The 23,989-nt window shown below is 35.4% G+C and overlaps 3 protein-coding genes and 1 non-coding gene across 5 annotated transcripts; 3 read left to right on the top strand and 1 right to left on the bottom strand.

Annotated features, from left to right (window-relative positions):
- Positions 1 to 1,171: 1,171 nt before the first annotated feature.
- Positions 1,172 to 3,476, top strand: LOC147293641 (cytochrome P450 CYP73A100-like). Its single transcript, XM_086230422.1, has 2 exons — positions 1,172 to 2,031; positions 2,534 to 3,476. Exons 1-2 carry the CDS (start codon positions 1,172 to 1,174, stop codon positions 3,267 to 3,269), a joined length of 1,596 nt encoding a protein of 531 aa, XP_086086548.1. The 3' UTR covers positions 3,270 to 3,476.
- Positions 3,477 to 3,788: 312 nt separating this feature from the next.
- Positions 3,789 to 12,057, bottom strand: HEN2 (RNA helicase, ATP-dependent, SK12/DOB1 protein). 2 transcript variants are annotated; one of them, XM_086231417.1, is made up of 17 exons: positions 11,866 to 12,057; positions 10,421 to 11,430; positions 9,167 to 9,481; positions 8,923 to 9,027; positions 8,730 to 8,798; positions 8,190 to 8,357; positions 8,031 to 8,102; positions 7,764 to 7,880; positions 7,041 to 7,250; positions 6,765 to 6,923; positions 6,320 to 6,409; positions 6,093 to 6,185; positions 5,738 to 5,891; positions 5,301 to 5,449; positions 5,118 to 5,213; positions 4,858 to 4,950; positions 3,789 to 4,257 (listed from the first exon to the last, which is right to left on the bottom strand). In XM_086231417.1, exons 2-17 carry the CDS (start codon positions 11,384 to 11,386, stop codon positions 4,147 to 4,149), a joined length of 2,967 nt encoding a protein of 988 aa, XP_086087543.1. In that variant the 5' UTR covers positions 11,387 to 11,430; positions 11,866 to 12,057; the 3' UTR covers positions 3,789 to 4,146. The 2 variants fall into 2 exon arrangements, with proteins under 2 accessions (XP_086087543.1, XP_086087544.1); XM_086231418.1 differs by having other exon boundaries at positions 10,421 to 11,388.
- A 6,384-nt stretch (positions 12,058 to 18,441) lies between these two features.
- TRNAP-AGG (transfer RNA proline (anticodon AGG)) lies at positions 18,442 to 18,513 on the top strand. The gene has a single exon. It is a non-coding gene; the product is annotated as a tRNA-Pro (tRNA).
- A 51-nt stretch (positions 18,514 to 18,564) lies between these two features.
- On the top strand, positions 18,565 to 23,954 carry LOC147293638 (proteasome subunit beta type-6). Its single transcript, XM_086232072.1, has 8 exons — positions 18,565 to 18,779; positions 18,929 to 19,004; positions 19,841 to 19,896; positions 20,730 to 20,802; positions 21,399 to 21,510; positions 22,010 to 22,083; positions 23,344 to 23,418; positions 23,656 to 23,954. The coding sequence occupies exons 1-8, from the start codon at positions 18,664 to 18,666 to the stop codon at positions 23,785 to 23,787; spliced, it is 714 nt and encodes a 237-aa protein (XP_086088198.1). The 5' UTR covers positions 18,565 to 18,663; the 3' UTR covers positions 23,788 to 23,954.
- Positions 23,955 to 23,989: the final 35 nt, after the last annotated feature.

Here is a 23,989-nt window from a genome sequence, read left to right as displayed (position 1 = left end):
AATCAAACACAAGTATAAATGTACTCGTGCCTCATATTTGTGTGAAGTTTAGGGTTGACACTAAGTATGAATGTAATTTAAACAATCAGAGCATGGTTCATTTGACATGATTTAGTGAGGGCTTATTACTTAAATTAGCATTTCCTAATAGCTTTTATTGTTTTATCTATTTTTGTATCTTTGTCACTTGCAAATTGGAATGTGGTGAAACCAAGAAAAGGACCAGCCAATTACCAAGGAAATAAGGCGGTATCCAAAAATCATATCTTTTGCAATCATAGATTTCAAAGGCATGGCTTTTGTTTCTTTCTCCTCTTCTTTAATAACCCTTGTTGAAATAATAAATAATAATGCTTATGCTTTTAGAACTTGGTATGATCATAAACAACATGAGAAGTTTCTCAGGTTTATTACACAAACACCCCCTGAGTTTTTTTGTGTTTTCACATATACTTTTTAAGAATTCAAAAATTACAGCGAGACCCCCTGAAGTTTTAAATCGTTTTCACACATAACTTCTTCTATTAAAATTCTGTCCAAAAATATATCTTCAAATAACAAATTTAACTTTAGGATTCATTTACACTAACACTACATCACTACCTGAGGTTTATCATATTTTTACATAACCCTTTAGGTTTTAGCCCTTTTTCATGTTAATTACCCATTAATCACAAACATAAGTAGCATTGTAAATAATAAGATAACATTTATGAAGTTAAAATAATGATTTCTCTTTTCTCCAAACTTTTTGGAGTTTGACACTGAAACTTTTATTTGTTTTTGTTTTTGTTCTTGCACGAGGCAACTCCACCGTGATTTTCATAAGTTTGTTTTTTGTTGTTATTGTGGAGATTTTCATACATCCTGCACGAAAAGAAAAAAAAGCTAGTGGTGGGATAGTGGGATTATGGAAGAACTATTTGGGCTAGTAATCAAGCAAAGTTGGACCATATCAAAATAAATGAAAACATGATATCTGACCTACCAACTATAGTACTCTTGACTTTTTATAAAGTTTATCCTCCCATCTTCCTACCTTGATTTTAATAGAAGCCCATGGATTCTCTTAAAACCATTTGATCACCAACTCGCTTACCAACCTTCCTACCTCTATATAAATCCATTTCCCTTCTTTTGAATTCTCAAACACATCATCAAATCTCTAAGCATGGCTCATCTAGTTACCAAATCCATCTTTTTTACTTTTCTCACACTAATACTCATGTCATGCACCAAAGTCTTAAGCTCCCACCTTTCCCTACCTCTCCTTCCGACTCTCTCAATAATCATATTCCTCCCACTAATTCCCATACTTACCTACTTCTTCCACTCCTCCACCCTCCCACCAGGCCCTCTCTCCATCCCAATCTTTGGCAACTGGCTCCAAGTTGGCAATGATCTAAACCATCGCCTTCTAGCATCCATGTCACAAACCTATGGCTCCATATTCCTTCTCAAACTTGGCTCAAAGCACTTGACCGTGGTTTCAGACCCCGAGTTTGCAACCCAAGTCCTCCACACTCGGGGTGTAGAGTTTGGCTCTCGCCCTCCCAACCTGGTGTTCGACATATTTACCGGCAATGGACAAGACATGGTATTCACAGTTTATGGTGATCACTGGCGCAAAATGCGCAGAATCATGACACTACCATTTTTTACTAACAAAGTTGTGCAGCATTACAGCAATATGTGGGAGGAGGAAATGGACCAAGTTGTGCATGACCTAAACAAAAATGAGAGGGTGAGGACTGAGGGGACAGTCATTAGGAAGAGATTGCAATTGATGCTATACAATATTATGTATAGGATGATGTTCAATGCCAAGTTTGAGTCACAAGAGGACCCCTTGTTCATTGAAGCTACAAGGTTTAACTCTGAAAGGAGTAGACTGGCTCAGAGTTTTGAGTATAACTATGGTGATTTCATCCCTTTGCTCAGACCATTTCTAAGGGGGTACTTGAACAAGTGCAGAGACTTGCAAAGTAGGCGGCTGGCTTTTTTCAACAATTGTTTTGTTGAGAAAAGAAGGTAATTCCCATTTTTTATATTCTTCTTTCCCAATTTTGTTACCTTCTTGAAAGATTGCCTACCCAATAAAAACTATTTGATTCACAATTAGTAGTCATATCGGCACATTGTTTGTCGCTATATTTCTAATAGAGATCGAACCCACTTGCATATAAGTTGATGACATCTCTATTAGGATATAGTACATAACAAAGCAATCACACGTATTTATCTTTGAGAGATATGATATACAATATGCAATGTGATATCAAAAAATATACTACAAATAACTTTAGTTTTGCTTACCACATCTCTCACAAAGGTGAACCTCCTTATATAAATAAATTCATGTGGGTGTGACATTTTGTCTCACAAAGGCACCTCCTTATATAAATAAGTTCATGTGGATCTGACATTTTGTGAGAGATGTGATTAGAAATAATTTTATTGCAGAACTAATGGTTGGTCCTTCCACTTTAATTTAAACATGTTACATACGTACAACAACTTTATGTGCTTATAGGAAAATTATGGCTGCCAATGGTGAGAAGCACAAGATAAGTTGTGCCATCGACCACATAATAGATGCTCAAATCAAGGGGGAAATCAGTGAAGAAAATGTGCTCTACATTGTGGAGAACATCAACGTTGCAGCAATAGAAACAACACTATGGTCCATGGAGTGGGCCATAGCTGAGCTGGTCAACCATCCTACCGTTCAACGCAAGATCCGTGATGAAATCTCAACTATCCTTAAAGAAGCTCCAGTAACAGAGTCTAACCTGCATGAATTACCTTACTTACAAGCAACGGTAAAAGAGACATTAAGGTTACACACCCCAATACCTTTGTTAGTGCCCCATATGAACCTTGAAGAAGCAAAGCTAGGAGGTTATACCATCCCTAAAGAATCTAAGGTGGTTGTGAATGCATGGTGGCTAGCCAACAACCCTGCATGGTGGAAAAACCCAGACAAGTTTCGGCCAGAGCGGTTCTTGGAAGAAGAGCACGGCACGGAGGCAGTGGCAGGAGGGAAAGTCGATTTTCGATACTTGCCCTTTGGTATGGGAAGGAGGAGCTGCCCTGGGATCATACTCGCATTGCCAATCCTAGGCCTTGTGATTGCTAAATTGGTGTCAAATTTTGAGATGAAGGCTCCTCTAGGGGTGGAGAAGCTTGATGTGAGTGAAAAAGGAGGGCAGTTCAGCCTACACATAGCAAACCATTCAACTGTTGTATTCAACCCAATCCGGGCTTGACTTGATGACAAAACTGGTTTCATGAGTGACTAAGATTTAAATGGGTAGTGATATGTGCTTAGTACTTTTGTTATTGTCACTTTCCACTTGTGTAATCTTTTATTCTCCATTGCATTGCGAAGTAGGAAGTTTCAAACAAGTATTGTATTTGAAACAAATTTGTACCGACGTTGGAGTCCTCGCAGTTATTTTGGAGGAATAAATAAATAAGATGCAGGTATTTTGGCATGATGAGCCTTGAATTTCCATAATACAATTTGGCAATTTGCTCTCTAATTCACACAAATCCCCAGCATCATAGAAAGTAAATTAAATTCTGCCCAGATTATTAACATTTACCTTTCTCATGTTTGGCCATTAGGGTTCAAATTTCTCTTTCAAAAACATTTGAAATTTTCTTTCCTCTTTATTCTTCTTTTTGTGGGTCTGATTCATCTGTGACTGTACATACCAATTACATAGAGTAGAATCTTTATTTGAATCCAACCCAACAAATTAATTTACAGTAACAAATCATAATGCACATGCCCTCCAAAAGAAAAATTAAGTATTAGATCTGTTGAAGTTAATGAAAGGTACAAGGGAAAAAACTTTCACAGCATCTTTAAATTTCACTGTTCTTCTAAGTAATATTTTCCCACATGGGTTTCCCAGATTTGGGCGTATACAATGGATTAACAGTGAAAAGAAAAAAAAAATATTATACATGACATTGAAATAAACTTGATGCAATCAAAAAATAACAGGAACAACAAGAAGAAACCTATCATGTCAGACTAGGCAACTAAGATAACTCACTATGTCAACCCGTCATCAATACCTTGAAGGAAACCTTTGTCTCCACCAAGCAAGCATGTGATGACCTGCAGGAAGAGATCTACAGATAAAGGGAATTTGCAAACATGATACCTCGGCGAAGGCTATCACTTGCTGCAGCAAATTTCTTCTCTAAAACAGCTTCTCCAACTGCATGAGCAGCAGTACGCAACTGAAAAAAGGCCAGTCAATTATATATCAGTAAAATGATTTTCATGCTACCTTCAGTTGCCAAGAAGTTAAAATTAGGCACTATGTCAAGATGATATCTACGATCAAACACAACCAGGAGAGCTATGAAGACCCCAAGTTAATTGTACGGTTGTACCTAACAACACATAAGGATCTGTTCACAATTGTAACATTAGAATTTGGATGAAGGTAGAGACACTGATTGACTTTATTCTCTATCTTCTAACCTCTGTTCCCCCCGACTTCTGTGAGGGTAATATTTTAGGAATCTCACATATGAATATATAACTGTTACGAAATATTTTCTATCCACGTCTTATGAACAGATCCTTATGACTGGCTCAAAAATTCCCCTCGGTGCAGAAAACCAATCAGTCAGCCGCAGAAGAATTTATCATACAGTTCATATTACACCACTTCTCTGAGAAACATCATCTCATGCCATCATATTTCTACTTCATGACCATTTGATGCAAAACTGGAACTTGAATTGGAAAAATTAAAAACCTCTAAGAAGAAAGTATCCAGGCACTTTATGTTACACATAACATAATGAAATGATTGGAAGTTTAGGAAATACCTGGTTCACAAATTCATCAAGTCTTCTAGCACTTCTAATGATACTACCCTCAAATATATCTGTCATTTGTATAACATCCGCAAAACTTGCACCCTGTAGAAGATTGATCAGAAACAGAAAAAGGGAATGAATAGCCCAATCAAAAGTATTTCCTTGCATCACTTCTGTCATCCAATTATCAAGGTTACCAGAACACAGCCACCGAAGAGAGAATTTTGTGCATGAAAGCAACAAATTAGGGAACAAAATAACACACTAACCTTTGACCAACAATAAATCACATCCATCAAGAATGGCCTCACTGTTGATTCCACATACTCATCAATGTTTACATCTAACTTACATTCATGTTGTATCTGCAACCACGTAGAGGTATTACTAATTGTTCATTAAAAATTAAAATCACACATATGAACAATAAATCAAGCTAAACAATATAACACCTCTGCTATTCTTCTTGCACTCTCTTGGAGTTGTTGTAATGGCCTAGCAAGCTCTGTCCTCAATTGTATCTGCTCACTTGATTTATCTCCTGGAATAAAACAACTTGCAATAGCCACAATTTGATGATGATCCAAATCATTGAACGTACCTGACCAATATAGATCATTTATATTATCAAAAGCAGACACAATATTGAAGTAGGGGCTGTAGAGCAAAGGTTGTTTAAACTGATGGATGGACCAGCTTCATTGGCCCAGTGGGCTTAGCTAAGCCCAAGATCGGCTTAATTGGCTTCCAGGAGTTCTCTATCTTATCATATGTTTCTACTGTTATTGCGTTGGCCAAGTTCAGTCCAACCTAGGCAGTCTGATACCAGACCTCAAGTAAAAAAAAAGATTTTAAAGACCTATGAAAAGGAAAAGTGCATGGAAACTACCATTAAACATCAATTCAGTAACAAGGAGTTCATCTCCTGTGTCAATCAAGCAGGCTGCCCGCCCCTTTAACTGGACAACACCATCAGCATCAATATGACCAAGCTTCTTCAAGACCCTTGAACGGTTCTTAAGTTCGTCACGAAATTTTTGAAGCTACAAAGTCAATGGAAATTGAATTAAACAACAAAACAAGTGGAAAACAGCAGAGTGTATAGCTCTTCATACATGCAAATCAGAAGGTTATATATATGCAGCATTATATTGAACCCTTAACCAATAAGAATGCATTACACCCTATATGGTTCTACCACATGTCAGAATTGCTTAATACAGAAGCATCAAAACCAGGCGTACCTGGGATTCACGCATTTTGGACTTAAGTTGTTGAATTTCATGATCCACCTCTGCTTTCCTTTGAAAACATTTAATCTGGTGCACATCTTGAGACTGCAGTGAACCAAATAGTAAGAATATAGGGTAATGGTGAAGTAAACTCCTTGAAGAAAAGAAAAATTTTCACCAGACAGTACACTGCCTTTTGAATTTGAACTATAGATGAGTATTTAAAAAATATGTCAAACCTTATGCAGTGGATGTGCATATAATTTCTGTTCAAGTGCCTCTATTTGATTGACCAACTCAACAATTTCCGGATCTTCAATGCCCATATCCTAAATATCAATGTAAATTTTGAGACAAATAAAACATGTGCATAATAGAAAATGTGGTGTAATTGAAAATATTGACACCACGAACATGGTTTAGTGAAAAAGGATAAAATTATTTTTATTTAAGAAAAAAAAAATAAAGGAGAATAGGGCTTTAAAACAGTACAGTGGCAAATACAACCAATCCCAGTAGTAAGTCAAGTCAGAGACTCACAGATCAAATCTTTCCAAATTTCAAGAGTTAAGTTAAAGTGTTAACACCTAAAAGGTAAATTCTGAATGCAGCAAACTATGGTAAATAAGGTAGGCAACAAAAGGCCATTTCATACCCCACATACCAAAGACAGTTGATCATTACCTTTACAGGATTCAGCTTTGGAAGGCCTTGTGGAAAACGAGTTCCCAGCTCCTGCACTGCAAGAAGAATACTTTGCCTCGCCTCCAATGGCCGCAAATCAGAAGGAATGGATATTCTGAGTTTGCTTAGAGCAGAAATCAGGGGCAGTTGAACAGGAACCTAAAAAAGATGGAAAGAAAGATCAGAAAACTCCAGAAAATCAACTCAACTACTTGAAAAGCTTAATGAACCACACCTAACAATTATAACTTAGTAGCTTCATGTACATGAACTTACTACATGCATTTCACCCTTTTCTCCAGGACGAGGAGGGCATGGTTTTGGCTGTGAACTGTTATCACTTGAACTTGGAGAACAGTGAAGCAAAGTATCCACTATATAACCACCACCACGTGAAGGCAGTGTGCCTAACCCTGAAGACGGCTTTTTAACCACATTAACTACAACTCCCCAACCCCAATCTGTTCCACCTTCCCTTATCTTAACCTGCAACAATGAAAACCGCCTTCGGACTAAGAACAAGAAGCAAAACATGACCTGCATCCCTTGGAATAATAAAAATCACCACATGCATAGTTCACCATTTACCGTAAGTGTATAGAATGACAGTTGAACAAAGAAGCTTAAAGAAAAGGCAGCAAATTAGAAAGTTATTATCAATACAGTATTAGGTAATACATCGCCGGGACATGAAAAAAAGAGGAGATCTTTCTTTTTTGCCACACAGAATTGCACTTCTAGTTGGATAGCACATATCTGAGCATTAAATAGAAATTAGAAAGAAAAAAAGCAGTAGACCACATTATTCAATTTCAAAGCTATTAAAAAAGCATCTAGGTTTAAATTAAAATTAAATTTCAACCAGCTTGTCTTCAGGGTAATATAAAAATTTAGAAAATGAGGAAAAACTCACATTACTCAATTTCAATGCTAATAAAAAATCAACCAAATTAAGATCACAATCAAATTTCAACCAGCTTGACCATTCTTTGCACATACCAAGCGACCAGGAAGAAGAAAATATAGAACTCTTTCAGGCCTCGTGATTTCTGACATCATTTTCTTCTCAAGTTGCGCTATATCAAGTTTTATCTTGTGATACTCAGCAACTTCAGCCTGCACATAAAACAGAAAACTATAAGAATGCAACATAAATAAGAAAAGCATATCACTATAAGCATGCACTATAAACAAGAAAAACATAATACAATAAGCATGCAACATAAACAAGAAAAACATATATAAGCACTATGGTATAAAGTCTACCTCTCCTGATGCATCAAGCATTTCCGCTTCCTGCTCAAGCTTTGAAACCTTTTTCCCTATATCAGGTAAAGCCTGAATAAGAGAGAGATCCAGAAGTGATTAATTAGTATGTGCCAGGTGTTGGTGCAATATAAATAAAATAAGTGATTCAGTAGAAACCTTTTCATACTGAAATTGGTGGAATGAATTCTTTATCACGTGTTCAGCAGTGAATTGGCCTTCTGCACGGCTCATCAAATTCAAAATTGAGTAGTAGCTGAGTCTGAAAGTACTAACTAGAGGAGCTGGTTTACCCAAAACCATGTCCTTGAGTGTGTTCATTTCCATCTGGAAGAAGTAACAAGATAAGCATTAATTTTAATGATCTAAAAAACAAAATAGCATTCTTGCTTGTTTTCAAAATCACACGGGGATATGATAGAATTTATGTCATAACCAAACATAAATAAAAGGGCCTTCTTTTTCTCTTTTTTCCCATTATATATATGCATTTAGGTTTAAGATAAAAGATAAAGAATAAAACATAGCAAAACGACAATTAATCCCAAGGTGAAAATTAAATGGAAAACTTTCAACATATGGAAAGGACGTTTTAATGGTTGATGTATAAAACATGATAAATTTCTGGATTCTGAATCAATAGGGAAATTAGTAAGTGGTACTTGTATACTATAAAGAGATGACTAGTAGTAGAATCACCTGTTCATCAATCATTATGATACAAATACCACGCTCATCTTTGCCACGACGCCCAGCCCTTCCGCTCATCTAGGGGAATTAAGATAATTGTTAAATGATCGTAAAAAATATGTGCCTGCAGCACACAATATATAAACATATTCATATTTCACTTCTTATTTCTTCTAAAGAAAGTGGTGAAATCTTCACTTACCTGGATATACTCACCAGATCCAATATATCGATGACTATCACCATCCCACTTCTTAACAGCTGTGAAAACAACAGTTTTTGCCGGCATGTTTAAGCCCATTGCAAACTGTCACAAAGTACAAATATTAAAAGGTCATTCAATCTTAATATCTAAGCTAGAAAGATAAATAAGCTACAGCAATTAAACAAATAAAAGTATGAAGGGGAGAGAAAAAGGAGAATAAGATGCTTAAAGATGTTCTTACCGTCTCAGTAGCAAAAAGGGCCTTTACAAGGCCTTCCTGGAAGAGAAGTTCTACCAATTCCTTGATAACAGGAAGAAGGCCAGAATGATGAACAGCAATGCCTCGTTGAAGGAGTGGCAACATTAACTCAATAGCAGGCAACTCTCTGTCTTCCTCGTTTAAGCAGAGTATTGCATTACGAAAGACTTGTTCAACAGCATCCTTTTCCTCTTGGGTATTAAAATCAAGCTTAGACATGGACATCGCATGTTGTTCACACTCTCTTCTACTGAAGCTGAAAATTATAACTGGCTGAAATTTCCGTTCCATAATCATCTGAAATTTGGGGAAGACACTTGTAAATAATGAATGAAAGAGGGTATATGAGTGATGTTAATGTGATATCATCATTGATAGGGAGATACATAAACGAATTTGCCAGAGTATATCAAGAAATGCAAAATAATATCTCAAAGAAAATGAATGATTGATCATGGCAGACCTGAAGGAGGACAATAACTCCTTCACTATGGCAAGTGCAATAAGACTTCAGGAGTAAGTATGATAAAGCAGAAGTGAGGGACCACATTAAAATCTCCTACTTTCAGGAACTCTAGTTCAGGAAACTTTAGGAGTTCCCCAGGACAGTAACATAGATATTAAGTAAAGGTTATGCTTGGAAAATATCAAATTCACAAGTATTTGCTCTAACAGCCCTTGGATGGGAAGAGTAGCCTCATTCCTAACATTTTATGTGATAACCCAATTACGCGACTTTCCTAACAGGCTACTAAGGAAATCATTTTGCCCCTGAGAACCTTTTATTTCTAGCTTCTTTCTTTCATTTCTTTCTATTTTCATTTTTGATAAGCAAAACCAAATTATTTATCCGACAAGCATGTTATACTAGATAAGAAAACTGCCATCCAGATTTTCATTTCTTTTCATGAACACTTCAATGAGAAAAACATTACATCTTTGCCAAAGATGGCCCAAAGTTTCCATAAGTAAACAACACAATGCCATTCATAATTGAATGTATCAAAGAATGCTATCCGTGTTCATAGTCGCATGAAACCTTTATTGACCATCTCACTAACATTTAATGATATCAATGAAAACTTTTTGTAATGCTCACCAAAATAGCCAAGTATCAGAAAAATCAAACTCTCTTGGAAAATTCTCAACTTCAAAAGTGAAGAAGATTTCTCCAAGATGAGAAAATGTCAGTATATCTAGCACAACAAAAGAAAAAGTTAAAAATGAAGATCCCACCTTCACAATTTTGTATATGTCAGAACCCCCAGATGCACCACCTTTTGCAGTTCTCCCACTTCCCTTGCCATTTGCACTCCTGTGACCATCACCCAATTTCTGCTTTGAGAAAGTATCCTGCAGCTTCACAAAGTTGTCGTCCCTGAATTGTTCATTTTCGTCCACCACAAGATACAACCCATTCCCACCCACTGGAAAAACGTAATGCTGCAGAGGAGTCGGTCGAAAATCTGTGTACACCACATGACAAGGCTGTTTGTGCAAATTACAAATCCACTCTGCAAACTCGGTGGCATTCGACATTGTGGCAGACAGAAAGACCATTTTAACAGCTGGCGGCATAAATATAATACTCTCTTCCCAAACAACCCCTCTTTCACGATCCTTCATATAATGAATTTCATCAAAGATAACCCAGGCAACTTCCTTTAAAACCTCTGAACCCCTGTAAAGCATTCCCCTAAGAATCTCAGTTGTCATGACCAAACAACTAGCATTAGGTGAGAGTGTAACATCTCCAGTCATCAACCCAACATCTTCAAACTCCTGGCTAAGCTCTCGGTACTTCTGATTGCTCAAAGCCTTTAATGGCGAAGTATATATAACCCTCTGCTTATCTCTAAAAGCCATAGCAATTGCATACTCTGCAACTGCAGTCTTACCGGCTGAAGTATGTGCAGAGACCAAAACTGACTCATTGCGTTCTAAGCATGCCACAGATATCTGCTGAAACGGGTCAAGCGTAAATTTATATGTCTTGGCCATCTCGCCATTATACTCTGGATTCGAGAGGGTTCCGTGAATCGACTCATCCTTGGTCAATGTGTACTCACTGGGAACTGCAACCTCATGCACACACGTTCGAGCTAAACTGTGTCTCTTCAGTGAAGATTCTTGAGTGGGGGTTTGTGTGATGCCTGACACTTCAGGCTCTTTTCGTTTCCCAAGTGTTGGAGAGTCTTCCATTCCTAAAATTATATCCACTTGAAGCTTAATTGAACAAAATTCTCCTATTAATAATTTTTAAATCTTCGTTATTGGAGGAAAATTATTAAAACCCAATAAATACATTTAGTGTATTAAATCTTCAAGCTACACGATACTTGCAGTATATAATCGTCAAACATATACCAAACTCACAAATATAATAGAAATTTGTTTACAGAAAAAAAAAAAAAAAAAAAAAAAAAAACTACTTTGTATAATTGTATTTCAGGAATGACGAGCCATTTTATGCGAAACCATGAACATGTGACCAACGTCTGCTATATGGCCCTTAAGAAGTTCGGATAATTTGAACTGAACTTAATTTTATGAAACTTCTGAGAAAAATGCCAGAAAATGAAAGAGAAGGAGAGAGAGAGAGAGAGAGAGAGAGAGAGAGAGAGAGAGAGAGAGAGAGCAAGCATTTATGTTAAAAGGAATCAAAGGTTTCTTTAGCTTACCTGAAACTGAGCTTTCTCAGTGACCCAGAGCCCTAGCTTGGCATACGCACTTACTGCAGAAACGTAGAGGGAGTGCAGCTATATAGAAGGGTTTTATCGGAACAGCCTATTAGGATTTAGGGTTTTACCTTCAGTTGCAGGAGTAGCAAACAGTGGCTGCAATTTGGGAGTTTTTGGAGTTTCCTTTTTCCATTTTTTTTTTATATCAAAACTATACGATGTTTTTAGGCAAAAATAAATAAATAAATGAACCTAAGGGAAGTTTATACCAACCCTTTTTTTTTTGTTTGAGCTTAACGTCAAAACTTACACAACTAAAATATTGAAATAGAACATACTAAGGGAAATAATAAAAGGGTAATTTAACTCTGGAACCCCAAAAATAGTGGAAATTGTTTGAGAGCTGCTATTTGCACACCTCATTTTCTCTATTTACACACCATTTTATCACTTCACACCCCTACATTCTTCCTACAATTGAATTTTCTCATACACACACCCCTTTCAATTACTATAATATCCTTATTTTATTCATTTCACAAAATTTCTCACTACAACACACCCCATCAACTCAGACAAAAAAAAAACACACACACAGCCCCTCCCCTCTCTCTCTCTCTCTCTCTCTCTCTCTCTCTCTCTCTCTCTCTCTCTCTCTTTCCCTCTCCTCTTTGAACATCCACTTTTTTTATAAAAAAAAAAAAAGTTGCAGGTTCGGCAGACTTGTGCCGAAATTGGTGGTTTCGTTTGGTACTGGTCCGCCGAACCTTGTAGTATCGTTCTGCAGTCGTCCGCCGAATAGAACATGATTGTTCGGCGGGTACCTGCCAAACGTATCCTGGATGTTCGATTAACCTTTTTGAAGGTGGATGTTCGAACAAAGAGAGAAAATGAAAGGAAAAATGAGGGAAAGAGAGGGAAGGAGAGAGAAGCCGAAGAGAGGAGGTGAATGTGGGGGGTGTTGTGACAGGGAGAGAGAGATGAGAAAGAAGCTAGAGAGAGGAGGGGAAGGCTCGACACTAGGAAGGCAGGGTGGTCGCCAGAGAGGGGAGAGAGAAGCCGAATATATGGGACAAGGCACGGGGTGGGAGCAGAGAAGAGGGATGAGGTGTGTTGGGGGAGGGCTTTAGGGTTTTTTCACAATGAGAAAAATCTGTAAAACCACTAATTAAGTGATGAAGGATGTGCAAATAGAGGAAAAGGAGTGTGCAAATAGCAAATAGCAACTATCAATTGTTTTTATAACCTTATTTTTCAAGAGGGCTACTATTTGCACCCTTTTTTTTTTCTTTTTGCACACCCTTTTAAAAAAAACAAAGGGAAAATACCCCTATCTCCTTCCATCACCCAAACTCCAACTCCATTTTCTCACTTTGCATACCCCATCAACAGACCAAAAAAAACACACACACCCAACCCCTCCTTCACCCACCCCTTCCCTCACCCCGACCACATATGTTATTGTTCCAAATTTCCAATTCACCGAAAAACACACACACCCATCCCCTCCCTCATTCTTTCCTTCCCTCTCTGCTCTTTCCTTCCCTCTCTCATCTCTCCCATTCTCTGTCTATAGAACCCCATTTCTTCTTACTTCTTACTAGTTCTGGACAAAAATGGCGAAGAGCGCAGTGGAAGGGCTAAAAGGAAAACGCAAGAGGGGAAAAGTCAAACAACTTAAAGGATCAGCAGGTGGACATGAAGTAGTTGGTTAGGCAGGTTGCAGCTGGTTCGGCGGCTACATGCCGAATGGGTCGTGGATGTTCGGTGGGTGACTGCCGAAGGAAACTCGAACTTTTGGCGAACCAGTGCCGAACGAAGGAGAGAGCAAAGAGAGAAAGAGAATGAGGAGAGAAGAAAAGAAAGATATTAGGGGGTTTGGGTGCTGCTCACGGTGGTCGGGTGAGGGGGAGGGGCTGGGTAGGTTGGGTGAAGAAGGAGAGGGAGGTTGTCGAGGTGAGAGAATGGGAGGGGCTGAATGTGTGTGTGTGTGTGTGTGTGTGTGTGTGTTTTTTTTTGTCTGAGAATGATGAGGGTGTGTTGGGTGAGTCGGGGTGAGGGAGGGGGAGGGCTGAGTGTGTGTGTGTGTGTTTTTTTTTTTTTTTGGTCTAAGAATGATGGAGGTGTGTGTGTCTTTTTCATTTTGATTTTTTTTTATTTAAGAAAGGTATGCAATTAAAAGCCCTCTTTTTCAAAACTTATTTTAGGCCTTTTTTGAATGTAAAAGATCCAAACAACCCTTCTCATTTTTTCATTCGATGCCTCTCTCGCCTCTCTCAATCTCATCCATACCTTTTCTTTTCTCTCTCTCTCTCTCTCTCTCTCTCTCTCTCTCTCTCTCTCTCTCTCTTAACAAAATCACATAAAACTCAAACCCACCAACAACCCCAACACCCTAAACCAATCGTCACTGAATCTGTCAAAACTCATTTTTATGGGGTTCACGTGAAGGTGGAGATCACAATAAGACCCTCTTTATATCACAAGTTGACAACAAATATCAATATCCTCTCACATATTCTCTCTCCCGCAGCATAATCGAGATGAGCTTCTTAGGTATTGGTTTTTTCATTTTCTTCCTTCTGCATCTATGGCTTTGTTTTCTACTCAGTGCCTACTTCACAAAACAAGAATTGTCCCTCTGTGCTCCTCATTTATTATCAAAATGTAAACTAAGTAGCTTGCATGCATTTTGCTGCTGGGTTTGTTTTCTGCATACGCATCTTTAGTTTTATGTATAGATGACATTTTTGTTGGAAATTTCATTCCTTTTCAATTACCCATAGGAGTGGGTCATTGAGTTTTTTCTTCTTGCAAAAGTGAATCTACCATTCTTTATGTTTTTTGGTTTGAGACATTGGCTTTTCCCCCTTTATTGGAGCTTTGTTTATGACGCCTACAAATAGCTCATTGTGTTTATTCTTGTTTTAATCTTTGTCAGGATGAGAAACACACACTGGAAGGGTTCTAAACTCATCCCTGCAGATTTATATTGATGTATGTTGATGTAGTTGATGGTACTATATATGGTGGAGAATTTTCTTAGATATAATTGCGATTATTTATAAAATTTACTTAAAAGTTCATGGACTTGTGCAATTAATATTTTGATGTTATGAGCTCATTGTTGTGTGTGATTTCCATGTTGCCATATCTTAGAATTCAAATCTGAAGCTCAAAATTTGCAACTTAGATCTGGAACTCAAAATATCTCATTTGTCGACCAAAGTTATGGTCGACTTGATATTATGGGTCGACATTATGGCCATGTCGACCTCATTTGTCGATCATAGAGTTTGTTTTTTGTTAGAGTCTTGAAGGGTGCTTTGGTCTAGAACCATAAACATGAAGAACAAAATAAGGTGGCTACAACAACTATCTAAGGTAATTTAGACCGAAAATTGGCCAAAAGTCACAAAAGTAAGTCTTAAAAAAAAGGTCATAAAAACAATTTGCTCTAAAAAGTAGGTTACTGAGTTAAAATTCCCAAAATAAAAAGGAACAAGACCAAAAGTCAAAGATAAACCTGCCACTTTATCCATAACCATATTCCACTCCCTCGCATCACAAGGGCAAACATATCCTAACTATAAATAATATGCACAAAAGAATGGGTATCAATAGCCTCCTGATTGAAAATGAATCAAGTTTTTATTACACCAATTGTTAGGAACTAAACAATTGGCAAATATGCATTTGGTGCGTCATTTTGAGAAAATACGGAGAATGACTTTTAGGATACAACTCCTAAACAACATGTAAATTTTGAAAACAAGTGTTTTCACAGATTTTAAAGAACACACGGAACTAATGTAAAGCACGATATTCAAATTTTTTCAAAGCCCAAATTTGTTTTAAAAGTTAGAAACCTAGCAAGTGTATTATCTGACTGAACCATAGACACACTTGCTATAATTTGCATTGTATGCATGACATGACTCATCTTGAATTTCCTAATTCTAAATTGTTGGCAATCTTTATATTTGTGTCATTTAGTTATGAAAACTAGTGTTTTTTTGAAAATGTAAGGGTCTGTTTGGTATTCTATTCAAAAACTATTTTTTGTTTTCAAAAACAAAAAAAACAAGTTTTAGTTAAGAAAACGTGTTTGGTAGACCATTTTTAAAAACAGTTTTTAGAAAAAAAAATTCAAAAACATGTCTCTTTTTAAAAATGATAAAACATCGTTTTTCTCTTCTTTTTTTTACGCTTCATTTTTTTCTTAGATGCCATCATTTTTTAAATTTAAAAATTGTTTTCAAATTTCATACCAAACACGTTTTCATATTTTAAAAATTGATTTTGAAAACTCACATTAAAAAAAAAATCTTAATTTTTGAAAAATAAAAATTTGAGTAGGATACCAAACGAGCCCTAAAGCACCCATATTCCACGACAAAGCTGTAAGAGCATGGACTGTACACAGAGTACCATGATTTTTTTTTATTTTTTATCAAGCTGAACATAAAAATTGATAGATTTTTCATTGCATAAGATATGAAACCTTGAACAATGGCAAAAAAAAAAAGATACGAAACCTTGAAAACAGCTACCACCACCGTTGGAAGAGCAAAAGGCTAAGCTGCTAAGGTTGTAAAAAATATCACCGTTGTCATGGACACCACGTTTTGGTCTCTTAACCTTACTTCTGGCTGGTAACCTTCAAAATATGCCATAGTGTCATAGCCAACTAGGAAGAAATTGTTTTTTGTGTCATAGATGGTATGAAGAGGGTTATGTATTCTTCAAAATAAGTGAAAACAAGCTAATGCTGCTTTCAAAATTTACACGTTATTTTGGAGTTGTAATATCAAAAGTCATTCTTTGTGTTTTGAAGAAACTTAATTACGTAGTGGGTTTAATATGATATCAAATATTTTATTTATACTACAACTTTTTACACTTTAAACATTGTATAATGAAGCACATGAGCAGTGCTAGTACTTCAATTAAATAAATATATACTAAAGTACTTAGCAACGCTTCAAAAATAATAACGCTTAAGTAAAGAATAATAGGAAAATAAACCAAATAATTGAAAGAAAGCTATGACCGAATATGAAATTAAGAAGTTAATCTTACATAATAAAGTTATTAAATAGATGAATAATAATAACATTAAGCCAAAAAGATGAACAATAATAACATTATTTAAAGTTAATTAAGAATATAAAATTAAATACTCTTACAATGCTCAAAAAATTATAACACTAAAGTAAAAAACAATATAGTAAACGAATATTAAACATAAGAATATCATTATTATTTTATAGAATAACTAATTAATAATAATAATAATATTGTTTAAAAATAAAGTAAAATACAACTAGAAATTCACTTAAAATGAACAAAATAATAAAAAATGGTTTGTTTTGTTAGTGGAAAACCTGACGAACAGTGGTGGGTTTACATAGAGGAAGTTCAAAAGGGTAGGTGTTTTAGTTAGATGCATGGACTTAGATGGTAGGGTAGGTTCTAAAGGATGTTAAAATCGTGGGGAGGCGGCTGGTAGGGTTAGTTTAAGTGTAGTAAAAAGTCACATGACATAAAACTTACCATTCACGTATAAAAATTAAATCAAAAGTATATAAATATAAAACACATGGGTAATATTCAGTTTGTGGAGGCTTTAGCTAAAAATGCACATGTATCGACCGACTACCGACCAAAATTTTTTGGTTTGGTAAACCGATTTTAACACTTCGAAAATTGAAAATTTGAAACTAAATAAATTCAAAAAAAGTTGGTTTTGTTTTGGTAAAAATTGACAAAAATTAGTAAACCGACCAATTATCGAAAATTATTACTAAAATAAATCAAATCGATTATTACCGAAAAAATTGAAATATATACCAAAAATTGAAATAATTACCGAAATTTAGTTATATATACTTATATAATACTATTATGTTAATGATACAATAAATATTAAACTACTAATATTATAAACAACTATAAGAAAATATAATTGTATAATATTATCATATTAATAGTATCAAAAGTGTGAGTTAAGATATATAGAGTCATTCTCTAATAAAGTAAATGTTATTATTTTTAGGAAAATAAGAACTTCATCTTTAAGTAAGTAATGCATATATATATATCTACTCATATTTATCGGTATATATATATATATTAAATTAATAAGATATGTAATTAAACTATTTATACTAGTATGTACTACTAATATTAATATTATTGCAATTAATACTAGTACTATACTAAACTACCAATACTACTCGTGCAAATATATCCATCAAATATTATATGTTATGCATTATATTTGATTAAATTTCAATTTATATTAATATATAATAATTAGTATTATTATAATTAAATTGACAATAAACCGAAAGTATTCGATACTAAAATTACCGAAATCAAATTGAAAAATGCCAAAATTTTTTATTTTGTTTTGGTAAGCTCCAATACCGAACCGAACTGACGGATGGATACCCCTATTTCCAGATATATGCGAAAATGGTGTATCCTTGAACTGAAATAGGTTACACCCAATGCCATCGGAGCCACATTTGATAGTTTAATAAAATTATTTTGACGCAAATAAACAATTGTGGGCATTTGGTCTAGTGGTATGATTCTCGCTTAGGGTGCGAGAGGTCCCGAGTTCAATTCTCGGAATGCCCCTTTTTTCTTTTTCTTTTTTTGTTTTTAACTTCCTTCTCTCTTTTCCTCCTATACAAGAAAGAAAGAAACTGTGCTTTTAATAGTCTCCTGACTCTCTGGTCTCTCTTCCATTCTCTACTTGGCGTTGCAGTTTTTTCTTTTTCTCTGAAAATGGATCCATGTATTCAGAATGACTTAAATGCCCCTCACTCCATGGGAACCACCATCATCGGCGTCACTTACAATGGCGGCGTCGTCCTCGGCGCCGATTCTCGAACCAGCACCGGTAATATGATCCCTCTCGCATTGTTTTTTCAATTTCTATTACAAAGCAAAGAACTTGAAATTCTGCAAAGCTTCGCGTAAGTTCAGAATCATTAAGTTTAGAATTTTGTATTTGATTGCATGGAATTTGGTGTTTTTGTTGATTATTGGGAGTTTATGTTGCGAATCGAGCCTCCGATAAGATCACTCAGCTCACTGACAATGTCTACTTGTGCCGCTCTGGATCGGTATCTCTTTCTCTCTGCTTCGTTAATTTGTTTTTTAAACAAAATTCTTTGTTTATGTAATGCTCTTATTCTCGGTTACAATTTCTCTTGGCAAGAGAAAGAGGAGTTTTTGTGAATGAGTTGGTTTGGTTTCTTTCTTTCTTTCTAAAACATGTCTTGTATTGTGTACTATGCTCATCTGTAATAATAATAACATTAACTGAATTATTTCCATTAATGACACACAAAAGCAAGTTATCTTTACAATTTCGCACCAATAGACGCCGGATTCAAGCAACTTTGACCACAAAAATTCTCTTTGAGTAGGACGAAATCAGTAAAATAGAGCCATCTCGATGTCTTCCTTTTAGATCGGCTAACTCTTGTTTCTGCAGGACCTTATGTTTCGGATTTTAGGCTTAGCAAGGCCTTGGTTGGTGCCTGGCTAGACCAAAAGGCGTTTTCCCTCGTTTCCGAATACAAAAATTGGGATTTTATTGAGTATGGTAGTATGTTCTCATCGTTCAACATCAACTGTGGTTATTCTAGTAAAACAAATTGAATTTCCATAACAAAAGATCTCTCAAGTTTTTCTTGGTCCATAAAATAATTGATTATATTTCAGTGATAATATTGGGAAAAATGAAATTGGAACGTTAGCATTGGGTGATATAGTCCGGGTAATGAGGGACATTATTTGATAGTTAATTAATTAAGGGAATAATCGGTGAATAGTCTCCCTGCAGCGGTTTCTCTCTCTCTCTCTCTCTCTTCTCTTGTTCTTTTTTTTTTTCTTGATATAAAACGTTGTAGTTGCTTTACTTTTGTTATTAATCTACTTAACCTCCTCTTATCAGGCTGCAGATTCTCAAATTTTGTCTGATTATGTGCGTCACTATCTCCATCAGCACACGTAAGTGAATGAGTAATATTTTTGCTTTAATACAACTTAATTTTTCTTTTTCCCTTTTTTAGTTACAAGTTCGATTGGTTTTTTTTTTTTTTATCGACTCTGTCAATGGCTTCCAACTGTATAACTTTGACTCACTGAATAAATTTTGTTATTTATCTTCTTATTTGTTTAGTTGAATGCTTGTTTGTTAGGGAAGCAATAAGTTCTCTGCATGCATTTGTCACTGTATTTTATGTTTATTTATATACAATCTATTACTTGCTGTATCTTTTGAAACTGCAAATGTTTATGGAAATCATTGAAAATTTGTTGTTCCTGCTTGGATTTCTTGTTGTGTTGTATTCTCACTCATGGCTTGTCTGATAAGTGAAAGAAAACTTGTGAAGGAATTGAATTTTTTGACTAGCTAAGGGTCTATGTGGGAGAGCTTTTGTATGAAGTGCGTTTTTTAGAAGAACATAAAAAGTTCTTTTGTATATTTCTGCCAAATGCTTTATTTTTTAAAGATGCCAACTCTAAGGTTATTCATCTTTTGGACTTTTTGTGGCATCATAGGTTTTTGGTCCTGCAATGCATTTATTTGGTTTGAGCATTACATTTAATTGTTGAAAACTAAATGAAATACTAAGCACCGTGAAACCTGATAAGTATTATTCAAAGTTACACTTAAAAGATTGAAGTTGTAAACATTCAAAACTTTAGGTTAGAAATTTAAATTTTGGGAATTAAGATGCCAAAATTTAAAATTTTGCACTACAGTTATGCTTTATTTATTCATTATTCGTATACTTCTACTATTACAAATATCAATCAAAAGTTTCTCTTTTGTGTAGGATACAGCTGGGTCAGCCTGCAACAGTCAAGGTTGCTGCAAACCTTATTAGGTTATTTTCATACAATAACAAGGTTTGCATTTTGTATCCTTTTGTTGTATCTCTTTTTTTTTTATTTTTTTTGCAGGCTCATTCAAAAACTTTGAATTGATGGTTGGATACAAGGATGGATTAGTGATTAATTTAAAGAAAATAAAAAATATATGCTTCATTTAAATTTAGTTTTCAAAATAATGATTCAAACAAAATAACATGAAAGGGATATATATATCTGTTTAAGTTTAAAAGTTAACTCTATCCTTTTATAGAACATAATGAGTTGCTTTAGTTTGTATTGATATCTCTGTTTATACACTTGTAATATCTCAAACATTAACGAAAGCTATTTTGAGTACAGAAAATGGTTACCTATAGTAGTTTCTTCTAACAGTAAGAAAAGTCTTTTACATTGCGACAAACACCTCTTCAAGAATAAGGCGTCTAAATGTAATTTCAAAATTTTCAATCAGTATTCTTGAAAACAAAACTATTTTGAAGGTCTCTAGTTGTACTTTATCCTGTTCATCGTTAGTGATTTCGCCATCTGTAAAAGTAGAAAGTTATGATTCTTTCTTTGATCTGTTTTTTATTTTCTAGTGTATTTCTTATTTCTTCCTTTGAATTTGGTAGAATATGCTGCAAACTGGCTTGATTATTGGTGGTTGGGACAAGTATGAAGGAGGTAAAATATATGGAGTGCCACTGGGAGGGACAATCTTAGAGCAGCCTTTTGCTATTGGAGGTGTGTTTTCACTTTCCATTACCTGTTCTTTTTTTTCTTTTTTTTCCAAAACCTTTTCTACATTGTCTATTGTTTCTATGTTACTTCTGCTGTTTCCCTTGTCATGGATTGGAATGGTTGGCCTGCATTAAATATTTTTCCCCTTTGTGATAGCATGTAACTTCTTGCATCTGCTTATCAGTTGGTGAATCTTCTTGTCAGTTCAATATAGTAGATTGCTTTCACAGTGAGGATTGTAAAAGTTAAATCTTAGGGTTCGTAGTCAATTCTTTCTGACAATGCACCATCATAAGATCTAAAATTTTAGTTTACTGTTCATCTAATTTTATAGTTGGAAGTACACACACATCTACCTCTTTTGTCATTAATGGTTCTGCTTTCCAGGGAAAACAATTGAAAACAGTAGTTTCATACAATGATGTTTTCCATGCACTTGAATGCTATTAATTTTTGTAATCTAGTGGCTTTAATTTCTCAACAAGGTGCTTGTGTTATTCAGGATCTGGCTCCACTTATCTTTATGGTTTCTTTGATCAAGAGTGGAAGGAAGGAATGACCAAAGAGGAAGCTGAGGTATGTAGCCTTTAAGTTTCCAACAAATTTTGTAACTTGCATTCAGTTGTGCCTTCCTTGTTATTAGTAATGTGTCAAGACCTGGTTCTGTCATCATTGTGAAAATGAGAAATGGTCATATCCTAAATGACTGCTTAAGATTTTATTTTATTTTTAAAAAATGTTTAGGTTGGGGGTGATAGGGAGGATAGGGTGGGTTGGTCCTTGTGTGGTGGTAACTGGTTAACTGTCAGTTCTTTCTATGGGGGCTCTTTTGGGTGGAATATAGGTTTCTTCCTTGAGAGGAAATTTGGAGTGCTTATATGCAAGTAAAGGTAGCTACTTTTGGGTAGATAAATGCTCAGGGGAAGATTCTAACTGTTGATTATTTGGTGTTACATGGGATTGTTTTGGCTAATAGACGTTGAATGTTCAAGATGGCTTGCTCTTACTCTTTGCATTGTCTAATAGCTTGGAGTTATGGGGCTGTGCTCTTTTTTTTTTTTTTCTCTGTGTTATGCCAAGTTTTGTTGAGACTTGAGAGATTGTTTTGGGGTGGCATGACAAGTCTGTCTGGAAGTTTAACAAGGTTGTTTGGAAGGTTGCGCCTTTGTGTATTCTGTGGTGTTTGTGGCCTAAGAGAAATAGCAGAGCCTTTGAGGGAGTAGAACACTCAATGATGGAGTTGAGGGCTCAGCTGTTCAGATGGCTTTTTGAGTGGATGCATAGGACTTGGACTACATTTTTCACTGATAGATTTCCTTTTCTTTGCATTGTTAATTTGTTTTTGTTACCCAGCTATACTTCCTGTATACCAGAGCTGTTTTATTTTCCAATAAATTATTACGGATAAGAAATGATATTGTGTATGTTTGTATATTGTGTGTGATTAAATGATGAAATGCTTAGTGATTTTTTTGTACCAAGAAATGCAACATGAAATGTTTTTCTTACTAAGATTTGTTATCTGTGATGCTTTCACAAAGTTATCAAATCAACTTGCTCAAACTAATTTGTCGATATTCTCTTATTGGAGAGTACCATTATTAGACATGTTTTCCCAATATTTCAGTTTTATGCATTTTACTCAAAATTTCGGTCATTTTCAATATAATTTCTGTTGATATTGATATTTTGGTATCTCCATACCCTCAATATTTCCATCAATATCAATTTTTAATACCATGATTGCATCTACCTTGCCCGCAAAAACTAACTTTTTACTTGATGCATTAACCCTTTCTAGAATTTATTATTAAAGCAACTGTTTTTTCACTGCAGCAATTAGTGGTGAAAGCAGTTTCTCTTGCTATCGCTCGAGATGGTGCTAGTGGTGGTGTTGTTCGAACTGTCATTGTGAGTTTCTTCTTTTACTGGACTCTAGTTTGCAATTACTTTGTGCTTTAGTGGAATAGAAAGATCTAGTTCCTTCCTGACACACCTACAGCCATAGCCTGGCTTGTGATTTCTACTTGGTTATATCTCTAGGCTGTCCAATTAGTACCTATGGTTACTTTATAGGGTTTTCATTGGCTGTCTTTCTATCTTCCTATATTTTATTTTATGGTGATTGTGTGCTCTGTTCTGCTGCAGATTAATTCTGAGGGAGCGACAAGAAACTATTACACTAGTGACTCCCTTCCACTGTGGCATGAAGAGCTAGAACCCCAGAATTCGCTACTGGATATATTGTCATCATCTGGTCCCGAGATGATGATAACTTGAGGATTTTTCCTGTAAGACTCGGTAAATCCCCAGTGATTCTGTGATGATACACTTTGGTCCTAGATTTTCACTGGGGGAACTCATTAGTAACTTGATGAAATGATTTCATTTTCATGTACTGATATTGCTGCCTTCATTCAGTAGCTTATAAATTTATGGTAGACTAAGATGGAATCTCTTTTGGAATCTTTAGAATTATTTT

Source organism: Dryas octopetala, chromosome 2 (assembly GCF_963921425.1).
Source record: "Dryas octopetala chromosome 2, drDryOcto1.1, whole genome shotgun sequence".
NCBI classification, from domain to species: Eukaryota; Viridiplantae; Streptophyta; class Magnoliopsida; order Rosales; family Rosaceae; genus Dryas; species Dryas octopetala.
Note: the sequence above shows the minus strand (reverse complement) of the source record. Positions and strands in the feature narration are given on the sequence as shown.

Coding starts and splice junctions, on each gene's coding strand:
- LOC147293638 (XM_086232072.1), top strand. CDS start 18,664: ATGGATCCATGTATTCAGAATGACTTAAATGCCCCTCACTCCATGGGA. Junction 22,084..23,343: donor TGACCAAAGAGGAAGCTGAG/GTATGTAGCCTT, acceptor TTTTCACTGCAG/CAATTAGTGGTGAAAGCAGT. Junction 23,419..23,655: donor GTGTTGTTCGAACTGTCATT/GTGAGTTTCTTC, acceptor GTTCTGCTGCAG/ATTAATTCTGAGGGAGCGAC.
- LOC147293641 (XM_086230422.1), top strand. CDS start 1,172: ATGGCTCATCTAGTTACCAAATCCATCTTTTTTACTTTTCTCACACTA. Junction 2,032..2,533: donor TGTTTTGTTGAGAAAAGAAG/GTAATTCCCATT, acceptor ATGTGCTTATAG/GAAAATTATGGCTGCCAATG.
- HEN2 (XM_086231417.1), bottom strand. CDS start 11,386: ATGGAAGACTCTCCAACACTTGGGAAACGAAAAGAGCCTGAAGTGTCA. Junction 9,028..9,166: donor CCCTTTTTGCTACTGAGACG/GTAAGAACATCT, acceptor ACTTTGTGACAG/TTTGCAATGGGCTTAAACAT. Junction 6,924..7,040: donor AAAAGGGTGAAATGCATGTA/GTAAGTTCATGT, acceptor CATCTTTTTTAG/GTTCCTGTTCAACTGCCCCT.